Genomic DNA, 18,872 nt, shown 5'->3' with positions numbered 1-18,872 from the left:
CAAATTGGTAATAATGCAAAGTGTTATTCTAGGATTTTTATTTTCAGGGAAGGAAAGAGGCACCAGATCCACTTCTCCATATAGTCTAATTTAGACAGACAAGAGAGTGGTAAGATAGAAAAAGTGAGAGATGGCAAGAGAAAAAGAGGTAAATCAAGTCTGGATTGATTAAAGGTGTGGTACAGAGCACCAAAAAACAGTGCCCTGTCAGTGCCTGTTTTCTTTGTAATAAAGTTTATTTGGTCATTGACCAGCAAATACAATAGCAATCACAAAAACCAATATTAAGCTCTAATTGTAAAAACTTGCCTGTTTTCTCTCTGCAGGGAAGCCACAGTCGCCAAACTGCACGGCTTTCCTGTGGAGTAATAAATGCGCCACTGGCGCACTTGTTATGCAAGCACCGTGCGGGGATGTGTGGATGCTGTGTGGTGCTTGTGTAACAATGGTGGTGCCCATGTGTACGGGGCGCTGCCATTTTGATGCCCTCATCATGTACTAGGGTTGAGGGGCGTCTGGAAGCACCACCCTGAGGCAACCCTAGCACGTGATGAGGGCATTGGAAAGGGCTTCAATGACTCTGAAAAGGAATATGACAAGTTGTGAATGGTCTGTAGAATGAAAGACCAAGGAGAAGATATACTTAGTACATAAAGATGGGAGGTTTAAACCTGAGCAATAACACTTGGGAAATGACAAACCTCCTCTGAACAAATCTTGACAAGAAAAAAACATTATAGGATCTCCATAAGTCAGAAATGGCTTGAAGGCACACAACAATAATAATAGTACTTGAGATCTGATGTAGAGCAACACACAAAAACAGTACTCGTGTTTCTTGGCCTCAGTTTCCATTGTTTGAAATGGGAATATTAACAAGCTGTCCCCATGACTAGATTGTTATAGGGGGAACAAGCATACATTCAGCACACTTACAGTGCCACAGAAGGCATTGACAGAAGTTGACAATATTTTGCCCATCAACCCTCAACACGTTTCCTTAGTACTCTTCAATCCATCAAGTTTGAGATCAGAAAAAATATCAAACCAAACATCTCTGAGATGCATATATTTATGAATGATGTGCTGAAATTTCTGTGTGGAACTTTTTTTAGCACCTCTCCTCTCACTTTACAGCAGCAGCAGCAACTGCTTTCATTGCCATAGGAGAGTGATAGAAGTATTCCAAGCATAGAATCATAGAGTTGGAAAAGACCACAAGGGCCATTCAGTTCAACCCCCTGCCATGCAAGAACTCTCAATCAAAGCATATCTGACAGATGGCCATCCAGCCTCTGTTTAAAAAATCCAAAGAAGGAGACTCCGCCACACTTTGAGGGAGTATGTTCCACTGTTGAACAGCTCTCACTGTCAGGAGGTTCTTCCTAATGTTGAAGTGTCATCTCTTTTCCTTTAATTTGAATCCATTGCTCTGTGTCCTATTCTCTGAAGCAGCAGAAAACAAGCTTGTTCCAGCAACAATCTGACACCACTTCAAATGTTTAAACAGGGGTATCGTATAATCTCTTCTCCAGGCTAAACATACCCAGCTCCCTAAGTCACTCTTCATAGGGCATGATTTCCAGACCCTTCACCATTTTGGTCGCCCTCCTCTGTACATGCTCCAGCTTGTCCACATCCTTTTTGAATTGTGATGCCCAGAACTGGACCAAGTATTCCAAGTGGGGCCTGACCAAAGCAGAATAGAGTGGCACTATTACTTCACCTGATCTAGACACTATACTTCAGTTGATGCAACCTAGAATTGCATTGGCTTTTTTAATTGCCACTTCACACTGTTGACTCATTAAATCCTTAAATTTCTCTGCATGTTTCTGTTATGCCCCCAAATGACTTCAAAAGACCTTTAAAGAAGCCTTCCTTAACATGGTGTCCTTGAGATGTGCTATGTTACAACTGCCATAATCCCCCAGTCTTTTATGCTTGCAAGGATTCCAGAAGTTATCATCCATCACATCTGGAGAACATCTGGTTGGAGATAGCTGATATAAAGGAAGCTGGATTGGAGATTATGGGAGTTGTAGTTCAACACATCTGGAGGGTGCCAAGTGTGAAGGAAGTAGTGAATGCCAAAACTGCCACAGGAATAGAGAGAGAAAAAATAGGAGAAATGGAACTAAATGGAGGGGAGAGAGAGAGAGAGAGAGAGAGAGAGAGAGAGAGAGAGAGAATGAATGAAGAAATGTCTAGGTTGGACTCTTTTCTGAAGAGTCCAAAGTTTTAAAGGGCTATAACATGGGGAAGAGATGTGATGAGCTAGAAAGAGCCAGTAATGGTAGAAAAGGGGGAGGCGGGGAGAGAAAGAAAGGAGGAAGAAACAGAACTAGAGTGGAGTGTAAGTGAATCTCTCTAACAGTGGCCAGCATGATTATAAAACTGGAAGGGCAATCCTAAAACAACAACAACAACAACAACAAAAAACCCTATCCTACTTCAGTATTACCTATTTAACACATACTCTATTTCTTTTTTCATTGCTTTGATTTAAACTTCCATTCCAATACGGGCTAAGGACTTCATATCATGGGAGTGGTAAATCTGCTTTGAAGGAGTTGCTTTAACTGCTGAACCTGATTCCCCCAAGTTGGATCAGCATTTGAGAGGATTCCTTTCAAGAGTGGGGCTAAACATAAAGCAGATTCACTCCCAGGAACACTAGAGTTACCAATTGCCTATTCCTCTGAGGAATGATTGACCTAGGCAGGCTCCTGTCTAGGCACTGTGTAGGTCCAGCTCCTCCCTGCCTCTGTTCTTGGTGGCATAATGGTTAAATGCCTATACTGCAGCCACTTACTCACAAACCGCAAGGTTGCAAGTTCAGTACCAAGCAAGGGCTCAAGCTTGACTCAGGCTTGCATCCTTCCAAGGTTGCTAAAGTGATTACTTAACTTGTTGAAGGCAATTAGCTTACACACTGTAAACCGCTTAGGTAGAGCTTAAGTGCACTGATAAGCGGAATAGAAACGTGCTTGCTATTGCTATTGCTCCTAGGCTCCACTGTTAAATTTCATCATCTGATTTCCAATCATTTTGCAAGCTTGGGCCACATAGAGTACCTGCTTTCTGGAGGACACTCCTTGGTGAGAGAGTGGTCAGTATATTACTGGTTTGAAGTAACAGAATAGGAGGAAGAGAAACAAGAGAATGAAATTATCCATCATTGACAATACTGACCCTGGGAGTCAGGTATTCAGCTCACTTGACCCCATTCTTGTCCATCATATCATTATTGCACACCTGCTTTAATTGAATCAATTTGATTTCACTTTGCATCTATGCATTTTAAAAAAATGGTAAATGCAAATTTGATGTAAATATGCATCTTATTTAAACACTTTCCCTCATTTCTACACCTGTGTTCAAGTGTCCATTAAGAATGATGCTGTTTGACATCACAGGTGAACTGATTTTGCCATTCCTAGGGATCACAAACTTTCTTGCCCCCCCCCCCCCATGCTTGTTTTGTCATACCAGTCCCTCCTAGTTCACCTTCTCTGTTTTCTGCTTTCCACTCCCTCCTTCTCATCTTGGCTCTTGGTTTTGGATTACTGAATATTCAATGGCCTCTTTCTCCATCTTGATCTGTGATCCTCTAATCCAGCTGTCCCAGTAATTCCGCAGGCCCAGATCAGTGCAGATCTCGTCCTGTGCAGATTAAGTTCCTTAAGGGTCTGCATTTTTCTCTCCCCATCCTTTCCTTACTTCATTTTATTTTCTGCCCTTTGCATCTTTAAATTGAAAATTGGACTTTGTTCTAGCAGTGAAAGATTTAGTGATTGTCTTAGTAAAGATCATTCAGAAAATAAAAGAAAGCAAAGGTGTGCCCTGAGAACATAATTAAATTTATGTTATAATAACTAAAAATGCTTTACTTCCTTTCTTTCCCTTAACTTGCCCTAGATTAGGTTGATAATACCTTCCTATGACCAGTTAGGCTTGCCTTTCAGGAAGGGCTGTTCTGGAACTGGAGTGGAAACATAGCAGGCAGTGGTTGAAATCTCTGAGGACAATGAGGTGTGTGAGGCCTCCAGGACCGTATTTGCAGCCCCTATCCTTTTGCAGTCCTCTAATCTGCAACCTACTTTTCACAGCATTCCTAGGCGTGGTGGGGGGGGGGGGGGAGGGGATACAGTGGGCTTTGATATCTGGTATCTTCTTGGTATCTGCTCCAGATACCAAAATCTGTGGGTGCTGAAATCCCACTGTATACAATGGTGTAGTAAAATGGATTCCCTTATATAAAATAGCAAAATCAAGGTTTGCTTTTTGGAAGTTAAACAGTTTTGGAATATTTTCAAGCCTTGGATAGTTGAATCTGTGGATATGGAGGGCCAACTGTATATGAAAAAAGCTCCCCTCCAACTTATTAAAGCCATAAGCTAGTGGCAGCTGGGGTGATTAATTAGTTCCAGATGTTATTCCTAGCCTCAAAGGGCAGCTTTAGAGTAGCTAAACAAGGTGATGAATACATTGGGGACAGCTTTAGCACTTTGGGTAGCTCCTTTAAAGCTATCTAAAACGCATCAGAGTGGATTCACTGCTCTCTTGATTTGGGAGCAGCTAGCCACAACTGCCTTCAGGAGTCCAGATTTTTGCTTGAACCAAAGATCAGGGGCTTCTACACTTCATTTATTCCCTCACCCTCCATGTGCCATGAGTGCTTTTACAAAACTAGAAGTGAACCTTTTGCCATTTCCAGTTTTGATTTTGAGGGTTTTGGTATGGCACATGGAAGACTGTATGGGTTGAAGATTGGATCCAAGAACTTGGAAGTTTGTTGGCCCATAATTTAGCCTACACTTTTATCTGTGCCAGCTACTATGTTAGGGGGTATTTTGGAATCCTTTTGTTTTCTTGATTGACAGATGTTACACCTTCTTCTTGACTATACTTTACTTATTGACCCCTCTCTCTTTCCTTTTGTTTTTTAAGATTAGGAGTCTCTGTGTGTATGTGTATGTGTGTGTGTGCACACACTCATGTACACGCATGTGCGTCAAAGCTTCTAAAACAAGACTTTTACAAACATCATGCCTGGACTTTGTGAGTCAAGTAAGGGGAAATAAAATTTGGTACAAAAAGATTGCATAACCTTGTCAAAAATTAAAATGATATTTTATGGAACACTGGGAGTAGAGAAACAAAGCACTACTACATTTGAAAGCAGGGTTTCCTGGAAATCTGGGCTACAACGAGAGATGGCTAGGGGTTCAATGAGAGGTTGTGATTACCCCACCACCACCTTTTTAAAAAATTGTAGATGTGATAGTTTTAACATGGGGGTCCCTGATGCCTGAACATTCTTTCAAGGGTTCCCCCAGGATAAAAACTTTGAGAAAGGCTGGTTCAAAATATCTCTGTGCCTAAATACCTAAAAGGCACCAGATCCTGTCTGATCTTGGAAGCTAAGCAGAGTCATCCCTGGTTCATCCTTGTATGAGAGACCTCCAATAAATACCAGGTGCTGTAGGCTATATTTTCAAGGAATGAAAACCACTTCTGAGTATTCATTGCCTAAGAATATCCTGTGAAACCCATAGGGTCACCATAAGTCAGCAGGTGATTTGAAGGGGTGCGCGCGCACACACACACACACAACTCTTTAATGCTTCAGAGATTTACAGTGCTGCACTGCATTTAGTGTGTTATCTAATGGGAAGAGGGTAAACTGATCTGGCAACTATTTTAAGTGCCTCTCAAACATGTCAGGTTTCTGCATTTATTGTTCTAGAATGCACATTTATAAAGCAGCTTTTAGCAAACATGATGTTTAGAGTTAGGCTGACATCCCCAACATGTTTGTTCACATTTGGGACCAGCTGCAAGCCAGCATTTTCGACAGGGTTTTGATCCATTTTCCATGGCTGTGAAGTAAAATAAATTGGAGTAAATTTTTAAGGATTATGGCTGCTACTTATAGCACCTATGCCAAAGTTTTGCTTCAAATAATAAATGCCTTAAACAATTTGCCCCCAAATAATAAATGCTTTAAACAAATCACCAGGTAGATATTCTATCTAGCTTCTAGCCACTCTCACTGATCTGTGTGTGTGTGTGTTCTTTCCTAGGAAGATTTCCATGTTTCCTCCTTTACTGCTGTTTGCAGCATCTCTGGATTTTTTTGACCATGTTTTAAATATTGTAATCTCTAAGGAACATTCAAGTTGCTCCCTAGAAAGCTGGCTGCTGTCATTTGGTCCTACTCTACCCATCAGGTATAAAAGCCTATTGGAGATACTTTAAGGAGCAACTTTGAAGCCTCCCATGGACATCTTCACTTTCTAGATTCTGCTGCTGACAAATGGCTTCTGATGCAAACATTGTTTTCTGTGTATAGAAAGCTGCTTGACTCAGCAGTGGCAAAAGGGGTGTCCACAAAGGAATGGAAACCCAGGGGAGCATTCAGGTTGCTCTCTTGGGTTTTGACTTGCTCCCAAGGGCAACCTTATTGTTCATATCTCCATGTCTGATTGGGTGCCTAAACTGATGTGATATGAAAGCTGAGAAAACCCTTAGAAGAAATATTCAAAATGCAAATGGCATAATGCAGATGGTTTCCTCAAATAGTATTTCTCCCTATTGTTTTGCCCATTCTTCATCAAAGGCTCACCCACCTGCTGGCTGAATTAACAACATGTATCCAGAGGTCAAATAGAGAGAATACTTGGTTCACTTTAAGCTATAAATCCCTTAAAAGAGAAGTGGACAAAGTGGCCTGCATCCACACCAGGGCTATTTTTATGGCCCCTGATCCCTCCCCCAAGGCTAAATATTTTGTGCCCCCAAATGCCCCTAAGGGACCTGGGGTTATTTTCACCATATTTTTGGCCTCTGGGCCATTAAAAAAACAACAGAGCATTGAAGGGCAAAAATTAGTTTTTTTGTGTGATGGGCAATGTAGGTTGTGTGTGTGTGTGTGGGGGGGGGGGGGCTCCAAGATTTCCTGGGGTGCTAATGTGGCTCCCTAGCCTCCCACAGTTGCCTACATCTGCCTTAAGAGTTTGTTGTTGTTGTGCTTTCAAGTCATTTCCAACATGGCAGCCCTGAGGTTATCTTGATAGGTTTCTTCAGAGGGGTTTTGCCATTGCTACCTTTTGAGGCTGAGAGAGTGTGACTTGCCCAAAATTACCTAGTGGGTATACATGACCAAGCCAGAATTTGAAATCACTACACCACACTGGCTCACCTTAAGAGTGCACATGTAAAATTAGAGTGAGACTTTGCTTTATAGTCTGCCAATAAAGACAGATAGTACAGTCCAGTGCATGTCTATTCTGAAGTTAGTCCCATTGAACTTGGTGGGATCTAGGCTGCATCCACACTACAAAAATAATTTACTTTGAGAGCACTTTAACTGCCTTGTCTCCATGCTGTGGAATTCTGGGAACTGTACTTTTGGGAGACATGTGGCTTTTTCTGTTAGAGAGCTCTGGTGTCATAGCAAACTACAAACCTCAGAATTCTAAGGCATTGAGCCATTGGAATTAGAGTGATGTCAAACTGGATTATTTCTGCAGTATGGATGCAGCCACAGCCCTAAAAGTTCTCTCACACAATACAGTTACAGTACCATGAATTCATTTTAATAATAATAATAATAATATATTTATATGGTGCCCCTCCCAAAGGATCAAAGCAGCTTACGATATCCCATAAAATACAATGTAAAATACAGTATATATTAAAATACATTCTATTAATACCCTCCCCCAACTATACTATAATAAAAATATAACAATTAAACCAATTAAAATAATCAAACAATCAAGCCAATCAGAGACAAGGGGATGGGCAATTTGGGTGTTCTTTGTAATAGTCTGTATCCATGGCAGATACAGTCATGTCTGCTTGCTATAGAAATCTGTGCTTTGTAGTCTGGCAAAGCACTACAGCAGGCTGAGAATTTTAATACCCCCACCGTAACATATAAATCCCAGGACATTGTCATGGCAATTAAAGTGGCTATTGTGTGAAAGTGCTCTCATGTAAGCACACATAGAGTTGAAGTCTGAATGACACACTCTTCATTAAAGTCCTTTGGGCATGTATGAAAAATAATGGCTGGCATTCTGTTTAGTATTTATGAAGTCTTAAAACAGATTTACTGCCTCGTAAATACATGCTATTCAAATTTACAATCCTGGCTCCATTTCCATGGCTGACAATGCCCTAAACCCATTTTAGGGATGTGGTGGCTCAAGTGTTAGGACACTGACTTTGTTGATTGCAAGATCGGCAGGTTGGCAGTTTGAGGCCCAGGTGTCGCATGATGGGGTTAGCTCCTGTCACTAGTCCCAGCTTCTGTCAGTCTAGCAGTTTGAAAGCATGCAAATGCAACTAGATAAATACCTACCACTCCAGTGGGTAAGTAAACAGCATTCTGTGCAATCATGCTGGCCATATGATCACAGAGTGGTCTCTGACAATGCTGGCTCTTCGGCTTATCAACGGAGATGAGCACCACCCCATATGGTTGGACGTGACTTGACAACCTTGTCAATGGGGAATACCTTTACCTTTACCGTACCATCTTAAAAGCCAAGCAGCCACACCAACTGAAGGAGTTTTGCAGTGCTGGTGAGCAGGGCAATGAAGGATGGCATATCTAGCCCCCTCTCACCAGTGGACTGCAGTGTGACAAATAATTTTAACAGGATCCCTGTTGAGACATCCCATGCAGAATCCGAGCCGACATCAACTTACAAACAAACCCATGTACAGCGAGCTCTTGTTTTCCACTGGGGTTTGGTTCCAAGACTCCCATGGATACTAAAATTTGAGTATGTTCAAATTCCATTAAATACAATGCATAGTAAAATGGTGTCCCTTAGATAAAATGGCAAAAATCTAGGTTTGCCTTTTGGAATGTATATATTTTTGAATATTTTCAAGCTGTGAATGCTTGAATCTGTGGATAAAGAATCCGTGGATACTGAGAGTCAACTATATAGTCATGGCGATCACTTCCCTTCTGAAATACCATAGATGAATTTACTTCATGGTGAGCTTGATCTTTTTTTGAGAATTTCTAAGAGGTTCGGCTAATCTTTCTGTTCCTTGGCTTCTCCTGGGACAGAGGGTTTGGGTGGAATGGGCATATGTCAAGGGTAATCCTCTCCTTCCATCAGTGGTGGCTAGTGACTCCCATGTCAGTGGGTAGTGAATCCACATTGGATATTATTCTGAACTTCAAAGGAGCAATCGAAGATGATGAATCATATTTCCCACACTGGGTCAAAACTATGGATAACTCCTTTTAGATTTAGACTAAAACTCAAAAGCAGATTCACAACTCTTTTGCATTAAAGCCACCAAATGCCACTTTCCTCTGTATGCCCTTGCCTTGGAGTCTCATGCCTCATCTATAGATTGTAGGGAGTCTAACCACAGAATAATTACAGGCAAGGTCTCAAAATTGCCACGTGAACAACAACAACAATACTTTGTCGCCAGAGTGATAGCCCATAGCCATGTTGGATCTTCCTCTTCAGCCTCAGATGAAGGCAAAAGCAAATCCCCTCTGAACAAATCTTGCCAAGCCCCCATGATAGATTTACCTCAGGGGTGCCATAAGACAGAAACAACTTGAAAGCACACAACAGAAATAATGGGAAAGATTATTTATTTAGAACTGTTTGCCATCTCCATATTCCTCAAACTGAAATGTATTTAGAATCAAGGTATAGACTATAGAAGAAAATATAAAGAGAGAGACAACCCTCCCTCACTTCCCATAACAGTAGAGCTAACTTGACAGCAAGTTCTCATTAGACAGAAAAGGTAGTCAGTCACAATTAATTTACAGAAAAGGTAGTCATTCACAATTAATTTACAGATCTTGGAAAAAATGAGCAATGACTGCCAGCCTCCCAAAGAATTCTGGGAATTATCACCCAAAATGTACCTTTATTTATGGGGTTAACTGACACAGGATTTGAAGATGGACACTTTTTAAAAGGCAGATTCATGGTGAATATGGAGAGTTATATAGGCCCTCCCTAACAGATGCAGTAAACCATTCATTAGCAAGGAGGTTGTTGCCCTGATGCCTTTCTTTTGAGCCTTGTGGCAATATCCTTTTGGCTCTGATGGGACACAATGATATTATCTAGATGGACCTTTAGTCTCATCCAGTAGGCCTCTCTTTAAAAATGTTTACTGGAATCCTATATGACCTACAGTCTGCCCTCCGTATCCACCGATTTTTTTATCCATGGATTCAGTTTGAAAATATTTTAAAAATGTATAAATTCCAAAAAGCTTCATTTTGCCAGTTTATGTAAGGGACACCATTTTATGATGCAATTGTCTATAATGAGACTTGAGCATCCACAGATTTTGTTATTCATGGCAGGTTCTGGAACCAAACCCCAGTGTATAGCAAGGTCCCATTGTGTTACACATATCTAGCTATGTAGCAGAGGCAATAAGAAACCCCTTTACTGAACTGTAAAGTTGTGTAATGGGACACCTGCAAGACTGCATGAGTGCATTGCATGCTAGTAATATAGCAACAGCCCTCTACTGCATAGAAATGGTACACAATGGCTCAATTCTAACTACTGCAGACATAGGTCTGCTTATGAAGAGGTAAGATCCCAACAGGATTCTGATGGTTGTTATCATTTTGTCTCCCAGGGTGCTAATAACATGCAACCTGTCTCTTGGATTGATATATAATATATAGACAGTTTTTAAAAAGCTGGTTTATGTATAATAATTTGCATATCAGGAAAAAAAGCTGTAGGAAGATACACTCAATTCTTTTCTATGAAAAGTGAGCTTCTGCAACCTGTTTCAGTTATGCACTTTAGGAAATTTCTGTAATACATTCTTACTTATGCTAGGTCATTGAAGTTTCACTCCCTAACCACTCTGAAAACCCTTGTATTCCCTTCAACCTCTCCTTTCATCTTATGTTTCTCAGGGTATTGCCTATACATTTCCAAAGTTCTATTTGGATCCTTAAGGAAGTAATTTGTAGCATGTCTTTGTTGGAAAAAGGAAAAAAGCCTTGAGTTCCTCAGCATGCTGAATGCTGCATCCAGTATCAGATTCCACACTGCTATGGCCTGATCACCATTAGATGGGACAAATATACACTGTTGTGTTCGAATTCCCTACCAGCCTTCTTATATACTAATGCTAGTACTAGAAGCTAATGTGAAGCCAATGGCTTGGACCATTCATCCCTCCAAATTTCCACAAGTCTATAGGCATTGGGATCAGACAGGCATTTGCTTCTGGGGCCAGTTGCCTGGAGCACTCCATCTGTTGGTGTGAAAGAGTGTCAGCTATCCCATTGTCCACACTAGCCACATGGAGGACTGTAAACAAAATATTATAGCGAAGACACTGCAGGATAAATGCCCTGACTAAATGCATGACCTGCGAGGACATGGAGGACATATAATCGATATGCTGAACTGTAGCTTATCACACCAGGAATTGACAGAGGAGTTAGCTAACTTCTCTACCCAAATTAGAACAGCTACCACGAGCAGAAAAAATTCTAAAAAGGTCAAATCTGTCAACAAAGGATGGTAAGGTCTTAACCTCATTCCCTATCCCCCTTATGCACTGTGTTATGGTGCCTTGTGCCAGTCATCATTATCTCTGGCCTCCTAACCATAAAGGCCATTAAAACTGATCCTTCCACCATAGCACCATTCACTGTGCAGGTCTGGGATTGTATTCTAAAATGGAGAGTCAGTCCAAGCCATATCTAGCAGTGTTGTTGACACATTTTCCCTATGTCTCAGCATGCATCCAGGCCAGCTGTGACCATCACAGCTGTGCCATTCTCTCCACCAATTAAAAGTCTCCCCATCTGTACTTGCCAAGACCATATTGACCCCCGTCCCCCAATCTCTGCTAAGGTGAGAGAATTATTTTCGGAACAGGAGCGGTTATACAACAAATGACTTATTTATCTTTTTTGCATCAAGGAAAAGAAAAGCATTTAGTTAGAAGCCTGGTTTATTTATCTTCTCTGTGTTTGTGTGTATGTGCATGCACATATACACACACAACAGAGTCTGAGGGGAAAAGATCTTTATAGGAACAGCTGAAAATCCCCATTAAAGGGGGAATACACTAAGCCGACCAAACAACAGCTGTATGCCGTTCTCTTCCTCTCTCCCATTTTCTGAATTCTCCCCCCCCCCCCCACACACACACAAGACTGTGACTTTGTTACATAACACAGCCCAAGTACCCTTCTGGCTATCAATGATACACAAGATTATGTTACAAGGGCTTCATTCGCCAAAGCTTATCAGCATACAGGCAATACTAATCCAACGCCCCCCTCTTTCCCCAGTGCTCTGTGCTCAGTTTCTCCCTGTCCCTGTGAAACTAACAAACCTAGCTGTCTTTTTTCATATTTCAAAGCCCCCCCTAATTGATGCTTCTCCTTGTCTTTTGTGTGTTTCTTTTCCAGATTTCAGCGACAGATGGATCCCCCTCTCTCTCTTTCTCCCTCCTTTTCTCTCTCTCCCTTTCTTCCCTCCCCACTTTCTGCTCCACTCCCTATATACCTATATATTTTTGTTTTCAACATGCTTGATCTGAAGTTCTGAAGCCTTTTTGGAGGGGACCAGCAAAACAAGAAGGAGGAAGCAACAGAGCACTAGCAAGACACAAAGGCAGTTCTGCCTTGTTCTTCCAGCTGCATCATGGTGTCGTTGAGGGCAGGGTGTGAAGGAGTCACACAAAGACAATTTATTGTTGAATGTTTTGTTTTCATTGAGCTTTGTTGAGAAGAAGCACAATATATATATATATATATATATATATATATATATATGTTTTTTCATACAGCCCAGTTGACCACACAAGAACCAGACATTTTTGTCCTCATCTTGGTGTGGAAAAAAGGTGCATATGATGATGGCATCAAATAGAACTGGGGTCCTCAGGCCTTTCAGTTGCTAAGCTGCAAGGGTGTCTAAAGGTTAACCCCCTTCTCTCTTTCTTTGGCTGTGTTTTTGCCTCTTTTGGCCAAAAGGGGGCAGCATAGCCCATCATGCTCCGTGTGGGATTCTGGGTGGCTACCCTGCTCTGGTTTTTTGCTCCTGGCTTGGTCCATGGTGACTGCTGGCTGATTGAAGGAGACAAAGGTTATGTGTGGCTCGCAATCTGCAGCCAGAACCAGCCTCCATATGAAACCATCCCCCAGCACATCAACAGCACTGTGCATGATTTGCGGCTGAATGAGAACAAACTCAAAGTTGTCCTGTATTCTTCTCTCAACCGCTTTGGGAACTTGACAGACCTCAATCTAACCAAGAATGAAATCTCCTACATTGAGGATGGAGCCTTCATGGGACAGTCTAACCTGCAGGTCCTGCAGCTGGGCTATAACAAGCTCACCAACCTGACCGAGGGCATGCTGCGTGGCATGGGCCGCCTCCAGTTTCTCTTCGTGCAGCACAACCTGATTGAGGTGGTAACCCCTAATGCCTTTGTGGAATGTCCCAGCCTGATCAGCATTGACCTGTCCTCCAATCGCCTCAGTCGGCTTGAGGGAAGCACCTTTACCAGCCTTAGCAACCTGATGGTGTGTGAACTAGCTGGGAATCCCTTCAACTGTGACTGCAACCTCTATGGTTTCCTCATGTGGTTGGTGGCCTTCAACAATGTTACAAAAAACTATGACCGTCTGCAGTGTGAGACTCCACGGGAGTTCGCTGGGTATCCGCTTCTCATGCCCCGACCACACCATAGCCGCAATGCCATCACCATCTTCAAGTCGATGTGCGGTGATGGCACCTTTCCACCCATCTCCAGGATCAAACCCACCCAATTCATAACAGATCCACAGCGAGACCTAGATGACATTCCTGAGAACTCAGGAATAAGCCCAGGGGAAATCCTCTCAGCTGAACCCCCGGCATCTTCCACCACAGATTCCTCTGTCAACCCCAGCATCAAGCTGCAGCATGTGACTATCACATCAGCTGCCTTGGTGGTGACAATCCCCTCCCCCTTCAGCAAGATGTATGTGCTGGTTCAATACAACAACAGCTATATCTCTGATGTAATGACTCTGAAGAAGAAGAAGGAAGTTGTTACTCTCACTCATCTAAAGGCTCATACAGATTATACATTTTGTGTGGCTTCTATACGCAACTCCAAACGCTTCAACCATACTTGCCTCTCGTTTGCCACCCGCAGCAAAGGGAGAGAGGAGCCAGTGCCCAACACTTCCACTACAACCCATTACATTATGACCATCTTAGGCTGTCTTTTTGGGATGGTTATTATTCTTGGCATTGTCTATTATTGTTTGAGGAAGCGTAGAATACAAGAGGAGAAACAAAAATCCCTCAATGTCAAGAAAACCATTCTGGAGATGCGTTATGGATCGGACATCGACACCAGTTCAATGGTACATCCATCACAGAAGTTAGGAGAACCACCTGTTATCCCAGTATCACGGATGTCTTCACTTCCCTCCATGATTGGTGAGAAGATGCCCTCATCCAAATCGATGGAATCTGGCATGGAAACTCCAAAGGTCACCACCAAGGGCAATTACATTGAAGTTCGGACAGGTGGTGGTGATGGGCTAGACAGGTCACAGAGGGATGATGACCTGCATGAACTGGACAATGGGCAAGGTTCAGCAGCTGAGATCTCAACCATTGCCAAGGAAGTGGACAAGGTGAACCAGATAATCAATAACTGCATTGATGCCCTCAAGCTGGACACAGCTTCTTTCTTGGGGGGTGGAGGAGGGGTTGACTCTGACATGGCTTTTGAATGCCAGTCCATACCAGCCGGTTCTTCTGGTGGGTTGGAGAGGCCAAGTTTTCTCTCACCACCCTATAAGGAGAGTTCCCACCACCCCCTGCAGCGCCAACTCAGTGCGGATGCTGCTGTGACTAGGAAAACATGCAGTGTCTCCTCCAGTGGCTCCATTAAGAGTGCCAAGGTCTTCAGTCTTGATGTCCCTGACCACCCACCATTGAGCAAGGCAGATTCCAAGTACATTGAGAAAGGAAGTCCACTCAACAGCCCCTTGGATCGTCTTCCCCTTGTGTCTCCAGGTGCCATCCATCACCTAGAGGTGAAACCTTCTTATCACTGCAGTGAGCATCGACATTCCTTCCCAGCTCTGTACTATGAGGAGAGTGGGGACACCTTAAGCCAACGGGTGTCCTTCCTGAAACCACTCTCTCGTTCTAAGCGGGACTCCACATACTCTCAGCTCTCACCTAGACATTACTTCTCGGGCTATTCCTCCAGCCCAGAGTACTCCTCAGAGAGCACCCATAAGATCTGGGAGCGTTTCCGGCCTTACAAGAAGCACCACCGGGAGGAGGTTTACATGGCAGCTGGCCATGCCCTGCGGAAGAAAGTCCAGTTTGCCAAGGATGAAGATCTCCATGATATCTTGGATTACTGGAAAGGAGTCTCTGCTCAGCAAAAGTTGTGACTTTCTCACTGAAAAGAAAGAAACCCCCCCCCCTCCACATACACATACACAAGTTACCCACCTGACTTCGAAACAAACCAATCAACTGGCAAAAGAAACTGAAAACCATCAAAGTTTACAAAACAAACAAAAAGAGCAGGAAAAAAAACACAAGTGAAATGAATGTCTCTACTGTGTTATAGGGACCATTATTACTCTTTCAAAGGAGACATTTGCTTTTATATTGTGGTGACAAGAGGGTGAATGACAGTAAAAGGGGTGCTGGACAAAGGTGAGAGGACAAGGATGCCAATCAGGCATAGACTTAAGATACTAACCATCACTTTTCTTTTCCTGTTCTTTTCTTCCAAGAAGGGGAGAGGTTTTTCTCATTCTCCTAATGTGAGAGGCAGAGATACTGCCTTCATATCCTTCCCTTCCCATCCCATCCCATGTTTTAAAGGGACCCTTTAAACAGTACATGGGCACATAAGAGATGCTTTTTCAAAATGGACAAGTCATAGCCAGAGTCATGTTTACACAGCTCAGACTAGTAGCAAGAGGTCAGTTGTGCAGGAGCCAAATATGGCGTTAGCACTCTGCTGGGACCATAGTTGCTAAATCCATGGGAGAGACCAGATGACCCACTGTTGGTGTGGTTGGTTCATTTGAAACATTATCTCAGCTACATCAGAACTACTCATAGAAAAATGGATGGATCTAGGCTTAGTCATAAATAGGGTAGATTCATTCAAATGAATGGGACCTCAATGAGTCATGGCTGATTTCAGACTAATTGACTTCACTGAGTCTACTTTATATGTGACTAAGGTTGGATCTGAGCTGCTGCCTCCCACACACCAAACGGTGACATTTAAAGGACTCTTAAAGTGAAGACAAAGATATGGTGTCACACAAATGAATATCCTCTCCATGTACCAGGTTTTCTGGGCCTATTCCCATGCTTCCACATCCTCCATATCTTGTTGAGATGTGTGCAAGCAAAAACAAGGGCAAAATATGTGAGTGGGGTGGAGGGTTGCTTCTTTGGCATATCCTTGCTTGCCCTGAACCATGACTGATGTGAGCAACTGGTTGAAGGATGTACTGATTTCTTTTTTAGCTGTGGAAGGGCCTGGGAAATGCAGTGTCGTTATAAGAGGTTCTTCTGTCTTTTTGTATCCCCTCCCCAATTGTTAAGGAAAGTAATAGAAGTGAGAGTAGACTCACTTTCAAAGAATCCCCTGAACCTCGTTATAAGATTTAGTTGTCTTCCAAGAAGAGAGGAACAAGGGTGCTATCCAACACAGGGAAAGAGGGGCCAGCATCATAAGTGAAAAGAAAGGAGGACAGTACAGTGCCCCTGCGTCATATGCAGGTGCATTACTGCTCTGCATGCATGAGCCCCATTGTTTTCAATGGGGCTCGAGCATATGTGGAATTTGCCTTACTTGGGGGGATCCATTTTGGACCCACCCACCTCCGCATAAGGCAAGGGCACACTGTACCTAGAACCCCTCTACATTCTGAAGGAGTCTTGACCTCAGCACCATGATTTAGGCAACAGCACACAGCTCCCTCCCAGGATCCATTGCACATCCTTGTGGAACAGAGTTTCATGACAGGCTAGGTGACAAGCTCCAGTCCTTGTCTCCTTATTGAAAAAGACTGGAGAATTACATATTGAGATCTCCAAAATTAGAACCTCAATTTCATTTACACATCACTGCCAGAATTTGACCAAAGTGGGGATAAAAGGAAGGAGAGCAATCCAATCTTAGACTGGGAAGAAAGCGAGTATAAAGAATACTGTGGAATGGTCTTGGAGAAAAGTAAAAAGTGTTAAGGAGGCCTTCAGCCATGAGCATTGACTTGGGCAATGCTTTGTATAGTGGAATATCATAAAAGGTACTTAATAAAAGTACCAAAATTGGAACTGGAGATAGGCTGGAGGCATAGGCATCATCTGGTGACATTGCTAGGCTAGTCAGCTTCACCTATTAACCAGCCACCTTGCCGTTGTCTCCTGCTTCTCCATGCCCATGTCTTCATTGCAGCTGCTGATGGCTTCCATATACACCTGGGGAAGGTATATCACTCAACAAGTACCAAATGACTGAAAAAGAGTGGGAAAGTTACAAAAGGAAGCAGAGGTATGGTGGGATACTGAGTGTTACCCAGCAGCACTGATGCACAGCTTGGAAAAGTTACACCTCTATAGAAGACAACTTCCAGAAAGCTCTATCCAGCTTGTACAGTGGCCACGATATCTAGGGAGTTGTGAAAACTAGTCTAAAACAGTCACATTTCCAAAATTTAGTCTGATGTGGCCACCAGAAGCCACGGGGGTAGAAATGATTCAATCAAGGAACTAATAATAAGTGATAAAAATGGAAAAACATAGGTAGTCTCTTGGCATAGTGCTACACTATAGGTTATTTGCTCATCTATGTAACAGAACCAGTCTGTGATGGCTCTGTTTTGTAGAGACAATAATAGGAAGCAGACTAGTTAGTTTGCTGGAAAGACATGAAAGCAGTGGGGCTTAAGAGGCCACAGCTAACATGTTCTATTGATTTCAGTGAAATCTAAGCATGAGTAACTTGCCTAGATGCAACCCAATTCTTGTGTCAAGCAAAAAGCACTTCTCTTGCTTTCCTTCCCAACCGCTCTGCCATTTGATACACCTTATCATACCATTTGATACCTTCTTTTAGCTCATGACCATGTTACTTCTTAACATCCCTGCCTTGAAACAAAGATCCATGACTAGTAGCTTACCCTGCTTCTATGGTCTGGAGCACACCAATAAAGCACAAGCTTTATTGCAGCCACAGAATGCATTAGTGATTTCTTTTCAAGTTTTAACTTTGCCAAGCAAGGGGAAAGCCCTGCTTCCCATGATTATTTTTAAACCTTGGTTGTATTATCCCAAGGGCAGAGATAGGGTAGAGGAGATCCTAGTTCCAAGATCCAAAACTAGATCCCATTTCCATAGCAAGACAATAATCTTTCCTCTCTCAAGAGAGGCCACAAATGTCTACACTCAAGATGAAGAAGGAAGAAGGGGATGCCTTGCAATCAAGCCTTATCTGCTGCATTCCCCCCCCCACCCCCTAGTTGTTGCCCTGCAGGAAGAATAGCAACAAAAAGGAATAAGAATGTGGAGCTGGATTTTTAAAAATTTGATGTAGCATATCCAACAGCTTTGTTCATCTGTGCAGTGTTACTGGGGCTAGGCAGCTGGGATCCATGCTCTTCTAGGAATGATCCTTCCTGTGAAAAATCAAATATTTACTGTTCAATGCTTAGTGACAGATTAGGCAACCTAGTGCCCACTAGCTGTTTTTGACTATAACTCCTATAATCCCTGACCATACTGACTGAAGATGAGGAAAGTAGTAGTCAAAAACATATGGGTGGGGGTTGC

At 42.7% G+C, this 18,872-nt stretch overlaps 1 protein-coding gene across 5 annotated transcripts in view; it reads left to right on the top strand.

Annotated features, from left to right (window-relative positions):
* ELFN2 (extracellular leucine rich repeat and fibronectin type III domain containing 2) overlaps positions 1-18,553 on the top strand; it is a 210,419-nt gene extending 191,866 nt beyond the window's left edge. For all 5 annotated transcript variants that reach the window (XM_089528112.1, XM_089528113.1, XM_089528114.1 and 2 more), the window contains one exon: positions 12,464-18,553. In XM_089528112.1, coding sequence (XP_089384238.1) covers positions 13,049-15,463 — 2,415 coding nt within the window. In that variant the 5' untranslated portion in view covers positions 12,464-13,048 and the 3' untranslated portion in view covers positions 15,464-18,553. The remainder of the gene's footprint in view (positions 1-12,463) is intronic.
* Positions 18,554-18,872: the final 319 nt, after the last annotated feature.

The sequence above is a fragment of the Sceloporus occidentalis genome, unplaced genomic scaffold (genome assembly GCF_023333645.1).
Source record: "Sceloporus occidentalis isolate IW3139 unplaced genomic scaffold, rSceOcc1.0.p SCAF_5, whole genome shotgun sequence".
In the NCBI taxonomy this organism is placed as follows: Eukaryota; Metazoa; Chordata; class Lepidosauria; order Squamata; family Phrynosomatidae; genus Sceloporus; species Sceloporus occidentalis.
This window is presented reverse-complemented; position numbering and strand designations above follow the sequence as displayed.